This window comes from Malaya genurostris, chromosome 1 (genome assembly GCF_030247185.1).
Source record: "Malaya genurostris strain Urasoe2022 chromosome 1, Malgen_1.1, whole genome shotgun sequence".
NCBI lineage: Eukaryota > Metazoa > Arthropoda > Insecta > Diptera > Culicidae > Malaya > Malaya genurostris.
Window position 1 is genome coordinate 93,477,487 of NC_080570.1, and position 10,492 is coordinate 93,487,978.

The window sequence follows — 10,492 nt, forward strand, 5'->3', positions numbered from 1 at the left end:
ATACAAAGCAGTTTTCCACGTCGTGAATTTCGAATTAGAACCGATTCTATAGTTGAAATAATGTCTTCACTTGAAGCTGATCCAATTGTGTTCATCTATAGTGGAAGATCATAAACTAACAGCTCAACGAATCCTAAAGCAACATCCAAACGTTTTCTCAGGATTAGGACAACTGGATGGTAAAGTGCATTTGGAGGTAGATCAAAACGTTGCACCGGTGGTGCAGCATCCTCGACGCATAGCTGTGAACCTTAGGGAGGAGCTTCGCCAAGTGTTGGCGGAGATGGAACAAGAAGGCATTATAGCGGAAGAGAATCAACATACGTATTGGGTGAGCAATTTGGTTTTATTTAAACGGAATAACAAATTGCGGGTATGTATCGATCCAATTTTACTAAACAAGGCGCTCAAAAGACCGCACTACCAAATGACGACTTAAGATGAGCTGCTTCCGAAATTGGCGAATGCAAAAGTTTTTACAACTGTCGATGCCAAGTCGGGTTTTTGGCAGGTGTCTCTCGACGAAGAAAGTGCGAGGTTAACTACTTGTTGGACACCATTTGGTCGTTTTAAATGGCTTCGTATGCCAATGGGAATAGCTCCAGCACCCGAGATTTTTCAGTTGAAAGTACACGAAGCTATACAAGGACTGCGAAACGTACGAGCACTAATGGATGATTTCATGATTTTCGGTTGTGGTGATACCGTAGCGGAAGCAATGGTGGATCATAATCAAAACCTGCAAGCTTTTCTGAGACGAATGAAGGAAAAAAATTTAAGCTGAATCCAGAAAAAATCAAACTCTGCCAAGAAAGCGTGAGACTTTTTGGTCATATTTTAACGTCGTCTGGTATTAAAGCAGATCCTGACAAAGTGAGTGGTATTTTGAAAATGGCGAAACCGACAGACGTACCTTCCATGCAACGTTTTCTTGGAACGATAACATACCTTGCTCGGTATCTTCCAAGCCTCTCCTCGGTAGCCGAACCTTTGCGAAGACTGACATACCAGAAAGAACCATGGGTTTGTTCTAGTGAACAAGAAGAAGCCTTCAGCAGTCTAAAACAACAAGTGACATCTGCTCCCATCCTTCGATATTTTTACCCCAATAAAGACAGTGTTATTCAGTGCGACAGTAGCAGCGTAGGACTCGGTGCTGTGCTCCTTCAAGAAGGGCAGCCAGTTGTCTACGCGTCAAGGACCCTTAGTGCTACTGAGCGTCGCTATGCACAGATCGAGAAAGAAACCTTGGCGATCCTGTTTGCTTGTCACAGATTCGAAATATACATTCTCGGCAAACCTGTTGCGGTACCAACTGATCACCAACCGCTTATCAAGATTTTTCAGAAACCGTTGAAGCACCACTAAGATCCAAAGAATGTTGTTGAGTTTACAGAGATACCAGATAGCTTTGAGGTTCACTCCAGGTAAAGAGGTCATCATAGCAGATATGTTGTCAAGAGCAACCATTACACCGAGTGATGTAGGCAACTGTGAGAACTTCGAAATCTATGCACTAGATGTAGAGCATATAAACATCACGGAACATCTACCCATATCAGACGAACGAGTGAATGAAATACGATCAGAATCCCAACAGGATCCGGAAATGCAAGTGATTGCCGGCTTCATTATCAACGGTTGGCCAAAAAGATACGACGGAGTGCCAGCAAACATCCAAGTATACTGGAAGTACAAACACGAACTAAGCGCCGTGAATGGACTAGTTTTGCGCAACGATCGGATTTTGATTCCTCGAAATTTCCGAAAGGAAATTCTTGAAAAGTTACATCGATCTCATTCGGGTATCGAAGCCACCACCAAACTGGCGAGACTTATTAGTGTACCTACCAGGCAATAGTTTGCGGTTTTTTGTTCCGATTACAGCTGGCGTCGCCTTTTGGCTTCGGTTATGTGGCTGCGCCACATCAATTATCCAGAAGATATAAAAACAAATAGATATTTTTGATTAATAACCAGAATTTGCAGTTTCCTAATAAATTATCTATTCAAAATTACCATTTCGTAAAAAATTACCGTTTCGGCGAAATAACTCTTTCGGTGAAACAACTTTCGACGAAATGGCCTGCTCCCGCACTGACCCTACATATTCTAATTAAATTTAAACGCATGCCTGTAATGAAAATAAATAAAAATCATCTATTCTAGGAGTGAAAAACCGATATTGGAATTTTTCTACGATGAAATAGCAAAAATCAGTAACGGAACAACACCCGCACCAAGTTCCAAATCAACAAACGCAACCGCACCGATTAAACATAGCTATGCTCCGGATAAAATTTACGAAAAGTTTGGTAACATGGAAAACGTTACAGCTAGAGCAATCATTCATGGTTTTGGATCTAGTTGCACCCATGTATGGGTTTATGAGATGAGAACTGCACTCATGGCCGTGGTATGAACTTTTTCTATTATAGAAAATAAAATCTTGATCTATTCCTATGACGCATATGATTACTCAGGATTGACAAATTTTTTTTCTTACAGGAAGATTGTATTGTTATATGCATGGACTGGGAAAACGGAGCTACATTACCTAATTACGTTCGAGCTGCAGCCAACACCCGTCTTGTTGGGAGACAATTATCTTACTTATTGAAGGGACTGCAAACGCACAACAAACTAAATATATCTCGAGTTCATTTAATCGGTTTCAGTTTAGGTTCGCATGTCGCTGGATTCGCTGGAGCTGAATTGAAAGGGTTGCATAGAATCACTGGTCTTGATCCAGCAGGGCCACTGTTTGAATCACAGCATCCCCATGCCCGACTGGACGACACGGACGCTGGCTTCGTCGACGTGATCCATTCTAATGGAGAAAATTTAATACTCGGCGGATTAGGTTCCTGGCAACCAATGGGTACTGTTGACTTTTATCCCAATGGGGGAAGAGTTCAGCATGGATGCTCAAATTTATTTGTTGGGGCTGTAACTGATATCATTTGGGGTAAATAAAACTACAATTTATATTTTTTAAATTAATTTCGAATAACGAAACTTTCGATTTCCAGCACCTCCAGCATCAGTTGAGGGCCGATCATTGTGCAACCACCGAAGAGCATATAAATTTTTTATAGATTCCGTTGCACCCAAGTGCCTGTTCCCTGCATTCCCCTGTGATAACTATGAACTTTTTTTGAAAGGAGATTGCTTTTCTTGTAATCGTGTACAAAATGGAAGTGAAACATCCGTCTGCGGCAATATGGGTTACTACGCTGATCGTTCTATTGGCCGTGGACAGTTATATCTCAAAACTCGGGAGGAGGAACCATTTTGTGCACATCAATACAGGTTTCAGATACAGAGCTCTTCTAATGAATTACCTCTTCGAACTCTGGGGAGACTGGAAGTTGAGCTCGAAAGTGATAGTGGACTTACTGAAGTATTTACTGTAACAGAGTAATGTATCATTCTTCATTGTAGATTATTATAACATATTTATAGTCTTACCTTTCTTGCTTTCTATGGCTATGCAATCACTGTGACATTGCGAAACGTGTGTGTATGTATGTGATTAGAATAAGTGTGTGTGTTTAACTTATCCCTAGTCCCACTGTGTGGCAAAAGTTTGCAAAAAAAATGTTTTTATGTGGTTTGCTCATATATGCAAATATCGAGGATTCAGGGAGGTGATAGCTCAATTAAATTCCGATGACCTATTTTGTATAGAGAGCAAATCGTGTTCCGAAGTCTCCACCTCAATGTAATGCTTGCTTCAAATCTATACAAACATTACTGAAAGACATTCGATCCTCTGCAAATGGCAAGCAATCGACGCGTAGTTAATTTATACTCTTCGGTTTTGTATAAATAATTAACGATTTCAAATCTTACCAATACTCAAGTTTGCATCCAATTTCTTATGAATCATATTCAAACCTTCATCCTACGGAATCAGCTAATTAAACCCTTGGGATATAGTATGATATTACTCACAGCTGAATATTTTTCCTATAGTGTATGTATGTGACGAAAATATGCTCTTCATTTTCCAGGAGATTGTTGAACTGATTTTTTCCAATTATGATTCATATTAAGAGGTCTACCAGTTCACGAACCTTAACGTAAAATGTACAAAAAAGACGGGTGGGTAATGTCAGAGACATAACTGGATGTCGTGAATACGAAAACAACTGACATGTTCCTTAACACTTCCGAATATCAATTAGTTGATCAATTGTATGAATTATGCAAGCATTCCCCTTTCCCACATTTTTCGCAAAAACAAAGAAAGCTTCACTTGATCTCGATTACTGTGAATTTCACACAGCGAAAAGTGCAAAAAAAAATTTAAAACCAATTTGAATTTGATTTGAATTTGAATTTGATTCATTTTATTAGTGAAAACAGATAGAGCAGATACATATTATCTATGAAAATATCTGGCATCTCTTTGCACAGCCGATGAAACACACACATTTAACAGTGTTATGGTGACGTATAGCAGAAAGAAACCAGTGCTACTAGGTTATTTTGTTAGTATTTAACACGCTCTATTTGGTAATATTAGAATCCGAAACAGTTTCATTTATATATAAATATCAATGATATAATTAAACTAATGTCACGGATATCAAAAAATACTCGTTGATGATCATTTAAAGAAGAAAAAATAATATTTTTTTATTTAACATTATGAGAAAACTTGGCAACCTTGCGATACAAAATGATATGAAAACAAAGCGCAATCAAGTGAATTAAGTGCAATTTTTCATCTCATATTTTTCATTGCTTTTATTGCTTATCAGGTAATTTCAGAAGTCTTTAATCGTTGAATAAACAAGTGGAAAGTGAACATTACTAACTATAAAGTCATCCAACATTGAAGAGTGGTGTAATTATGTGAAATGGTGATCATGTTTTCAGACGAATCGATTAATAAATATTCAGAAACATCATGAATTGTAAAACTTCAGACGAAAGTGGTTCCTAAATCAAAAAGTGAGTTTATTTCAAATGAATGGTTTTTTTAAACTATTTTTTTAATTGGAAAGTGTGGCAAAATCTAGAATAAATGTTTTAAAACGTTCCACAGTTTTGTTCAGGTACGTTTAAAGATATGAATAATGTTCAAAGTTATAAGGTGAAGGTATGAGATGAAAATTGTAGCTGAGATGAAATAGGGAGCCCTTACCCTAATTGTGAGTGTTTAAGCATACATACATACATATATAAGGTTCGTAAAAGGAGGTTTGGGTGTACCATTTTTGGGCTTTTTGCCTTTCTCTATAGAAAGGTGTTAGAACTGCTGGAAAAACCGACTTTCGAACGGAGCCTCGGAGACCCATTGTGTTATATACCATTCGACTCAGTTCGACGATATCGGAAAATGTATATGTGTGTATTTGGGTACACTTTTCGAAGGTATTTTTACCGCTCAATTTTCTCAGAGAAGGCTGAACCTATTTTAAAAAACTTAGGCTCGTTTGAAAGCTACTGTTGGGCCATTGATCAAGTTCAAAGATCAAATGGCTGTGACTTTTGGTTCCGGAGATATGATGGCATAAATGACCTAACCGATAAAACGTGTTGTTGTTTTACCGCGCAAGTTTTTCGGAGATAGCTGAACCGATTTTAACAAGTATAGGCCCGTTTGAAAGCTATTGTTAGGTCATTGATCAAGTTCGAAGATCAAATGGCTGTGACTTTTGGTTCCGGAGATATGATGGTATAAGTGACGTTACCGACAAAACACGTTGATTTTTTCTACCGCTTTTATATATATAAGGGTGCCAAAATTTTGGGATCAACTCTATTTTCGTAAAGCTCTAGTGCTCAAAAGTTTAAGCACCTCGAAAAAAGAGCCCTCATGCAAAATTTGAGCTAAATCGGACATGCGTTAGGGGTGCTGCCCAGTGGTAAAGGTTTGACAATTTTCGATCCTGAAAAAGCACCATAGGGGGGAGTACATGAAATTTCCAAAATCGAGATTTTTTTTATGCCAAAAGTCTCAAAACTGCATGAAACGTCGAGATTTAGTATCATCTCAAAAAATAATTCAGCAATTTATAGAATCGTAATTCCTTTTAGGGGCTGTCCATAAAAGACGTCACGCCGGGGAGGGGGGTGTTTCATAAAACGTGACCTTTTGTGACAAGGGGAAGGGGGGAGGTTTTTGGAATGTGACGTCCAATATTTTCAATGAGCGCATTTTTGAAATACCTAATTATATTACTGCTTTGCCCTATTTTCTGAAAAAATCTCCACAATAAACGTTCACATTCTATAGGGAAATGTGTATTTGTTGATGTAAAAGCTTCTTCTTGTAAATTCGGAAATGAATGATGCAGGAAATCATTTCTGTTGTGATCAGCAAAAGTGCACGGAGGCGCGAGTAAATTAGTGAAATTAATAAATTTTGCCCAACATGAGTAAAAAAAAAAAAGGATGCCTTCAAACGGTTTAACTTAAGTTATGCACTGCCAATTTTTTCAGTAATTTGATTTTCTAGCATTGATAATAGTATATCATAAGAATTTCTCTTATCTGATTCTGATGCAGTTTATTCAATTGTACTCCATTTGAAAAAGGGCGGGAGATCAACGATTTCAGACGTCATGTCATGTCTTATCTTGATCATATGTGATTTTGCTCCACCAACATCAAAGCTTATCGAATCATCCAATGATTGAACTTACATAAATCAAGAATCATTTTAGCTCAAAATCACTACCCATTGTGTGACGGAAGATCAGTACCGATATTGATTGATATGATTCACTGATCAACTGATCTTGAAAAGATTCTTCGGCAGTGATCTCGTTTTTATGAGGTCTTTATTTTCTTTATTTTCTCAGCCCTGTATGCTACACTAAGGAAATATTATTCTTTACCTAAAACAATAATATATCTGTGCACCCCTAGGAGGAATAAAACAGATGATTTAAATGTTCATCAATTCCAACCAAATACTTTTGTTAATTTATATACTTGATATTAATAAAATAACTCCGATGATTTTGTAGTTTTAAGGAAAATTTTTTAACCTAATGACAGCATGTAATAAATCGATTTTTCCCTCATATTTGTATGGTTTGTCATACATATTGAGAATATATCAAGATGAATTTTATTTAATATGAATTCGTGACATGTGACATAGGAGGGGGTGGGGAGTCTTTGATTCTGTGACAATTTGTGACAAAGGGGGGATGGGGAGTCAAAAATCGTCAAAAAAAGCGTGACGTCTTTTATGGACAGCCCCTTATTCTTTTTTAAGTTTAAGAAAATCGGTTGAGCGGCCACGAAGAAAAGTGAGATAGTTGTATTTTGAAGATTTTGACCATTATTTCTGGTTCCAGATTCCGGGAACCGGAACTAGAGGAATTAATTTACTATTTTTGAAAAAAGAAATCATTTTTACATTTTCTTTTTTTAATTTTTGAATCATCCTATATTTTTGGAACCAAAAATCAGATCCATACAAAATGTAAAGAATTTTTATAGAACAATCGTACCTTTCATTTGAGCCTAAGCTTATTAAAATCGGTTCAGCCACTTTAGTTCGAAAGTCCGTTTTCACAGTGATTGCATAGCCTTTCTAACAAACAATATTATTTTCCTTTTTTTGGGTCCATGTAAGTACTGAATAAGTAACAAAGTAACTACAATTATGTTTGTCAACTTGAAGTTGATAAGCACTAGAGATGATGCAGAACAATTAGTTTTCCAGATATCATGGCATCAGTTTCAAAAACTTCGATTTGCGTAAAATCTTTCAACACAAGTCTTGTCTTACGTGTTTCATGTGTGTTTTAAGCAAAACAAAAAAAACTATTTGTTTCATCAGACATATTAGAGCACTTCATTAAATAACTATGACACGAATACAAAATAATTTAAACTATATTAAGTATGGCTCAACTTATCTTGTTTAATACAAAAATGTAGTGAAAATTTTCAATGCTAAAACTCATAGCATGTTCAGTAATTGGAGTCTGATGATTATATTTTATTTCTAGAAAGGACGATGCAGAAATGTTTGCTGGTGAAATGATCTCACAAATTCTTGTACCACACCCAGCCTTAGGTTTTCCGAAAAATATAACTCTAACTTATATGGCTTACAAAGGATGGTTGACGAGAGGTTTATCATCGTGGAACATCAACAAAATCATTTTAAGTGATGGTTTCGGAAAAAGGTTATTCAACATAAAAATAAATTAAATAACATTTTTACTGGAATATTTACTTCACAGCTTTTCAATTTGTAAGAAAATGCATTTGGAATCCAACACTCCTTTATATTTGACATTGTTACCGGGAGAATGCGAAACTGATGATGACTACTTTCACAGCTCAGGAGATGATGACGAACGGAACCCAGAAGACAGTTCAGAAAATGATGACAATGGAGATGATTTGAAAGAACAAAGCAACGAGCGAAATGATGTTGATCCACCATCGCATACGCATAACAATTATCGTAGTAAAGGAACCATCGATCATGAGAAAAATACCGACTATCAACCGTGGCAGCCAATTGTAATAGATTTACCAAGAAACTATCGCAACACTGTAACAAATTCATCCTATCCAATCTACGTCACTCCAACAATGACTGTAACGACCACATCACCACCTGTCACGACAGATAAAAATGTGATCAGTGAACCTGTTCTGAAGAGAGTGCAGCACAAACCGAGAAAACTTCACAATAAAACCAATGATCGCACCAACGATAAACGTTCAATTGACACTCCCTCAAAAAAAGGAAGCACTACAGTTTCACCTCCCGAAAACAAAATGATCACTGTGCAACTATTTCCATACCGATTTGCTAACGTTTTCGAAAAGGCAGAAAGATATGCGAGACTAACTTTACTACCGTTATTAACAGAACAATTTCCACAGCTTTTCAAATCGAAGACCGGTGATGGAGAGATAATCGATCTAGACAACATTGAATTTAATCAGACAGAACCAGTACCGACTATTTACAAAACCAATAAAACTGATCGATCGATATCGACCAACCGGCGATTAGATTACGAATCATCAACAGCTATTAGCTCGCTCGACGAGCAAAGAAGTATGAAGGAAGATGATACCAGTAATATTTTTCCTTCGAGTACACGAAAAGCATTTATCAGCGAGGATGTACTGTTTCGAATGCACCAGTTAGAGGAAACCAGCGGGACTGCAGATTCCACAGAAACTATCAGAGATGCCCAGAACAATCCTATAAAAATCGACTTGCCAACGTTTCGACCCCCAAAAATGATGCCGTTAGATGTGCTGCGGTCTCAAACGCGATTTATCCCGCTCAACTATAATGAAGGAGAAGATAGGGATGAAACAACAAGTAAAAGCAAAATGCTAGGTGATACAAAACCAAATGATAGCAGAAGCTGAAGGAGAGAGAAAGATATGACAGTATTTCATAATATGTAGCTAGAGATAAGAGTTAAACTATGATTTAGTTATTTTTTTTTCAATTATATGCAGAATGGTTTTTCAAACATTGATCTTTTTTTTATTTGTTCCAATATAATAAACATTTTGTCGCCTTCTTTTTATTGGTCATTCAGTGGACATGGATGAATTATGTATAATTATATTGTCAGATTCTCATATAATTGCGAATTATCTGATCGCAAAGATTATAACGTTGCAACAGTAATCGTTAAGCTTTATGTACTCTTGCAGCAAATCATTGACACTAAGTGAGAACTGCCTAGAACTCAAAACCGCTGGGATATTTTGTGACGAAATCAAACATCATATGTTAATCATCTCAAGTACGATTCACACGGTATACCTTATGATCAAAAAAGAACCGGAATTTTCATTTTAAAATTCCCGCGCTTGTCCAAACGGTAAACTTTTATTCTTTCAACGTTGGCAACAGTTTTATACACATTCTGTCAAATTTTGACGCATATCGTACGATTAGTTTTTGTTTGGCGTCTATATAAAGTAGTTGAAAAATTTTCGTGGCGATTTTTATAATGGATGAAAATTTAGAACAACGGATCGCCTTCGAAGCGCCATTCGGTCGATTGTTGTGCGGTTTCGACGTCATATTCATAGATCCACACCTCATCACCAGTTATGATGCATTCGATGAATGTGGGGTCACTATCTGCGTTGGAAATCATCTCTTTGGCCACATCAACACGACGCTGTTTTTGAATGAAATTCAGCTTTTTTGGCACCAGCCGAGAAGCGACGCGTTTCAAACCCAAAACATCAGTTAAAATGTGTTCGACTGATCCATAAGAGATGCCCAACAACAACACAAAATTTGTTGTTCTAAATTTTCATCCATTATAAAAATCGCCACACGAAAATTTTTCAACTTCTTTGTATAGACGCCAAACAAAAACTAATCGTACGATATGCGTCAAAATTTGACAAAATGTGTATACAAGTGTTGCCAGCGTTAAGAGAATAAAAGTTTACCGATTGGATAAGCGCGGGAGTTTTAAAATGAAAATTCTAGTTCTTTTTTTATCATAAGGTGTATCAT

General features: G+C 36.8%; 1 protein-coding gene across 5 annotated transcripts in view; it reads left to right on the top strand.

Annotated features, from left to right (window-relative positions):
- Positions 1 to 9,482, top strand: part of LOC131425086 (uncharacterized) — a 71,157-nt gene extending 61,675 nt beyond the window's left edge. For all 5 annotated transcript variants that reach the window (XM_058586660.1, XM_058586661.1, XM_058586662.1 and 2 more), the window contains 5 exons: positions 2,170 to 2,416; positions 2,509 to 2,968; positions 3,033 to 3,420; positions 7,983 to 8,162; positions 8,220 to 9,482. In XM_058586660.1, the coding sequence (XP_058442643.1) occupies positions 2,170 to 2,416; positions 2,509 to 2,968; positions 3,033 to 3,420; positions 7,983 to 8,162; positions 8,220 to 9,375 (2,431 nt within the window). In that variant the 3' untranslated portion in view covers positions 9,376 to 9,482. The remainder of the gene's footprint in view (positions 1 to 2,169; positions 2,417 to 2,508; positions 2,969 to 3,032; positions 3,421 to 7,982; positions 8,163 to 8,219) is intronic.
- Positions 9,483 to 10,492: the final 1,010 nt, after the last annotated feature.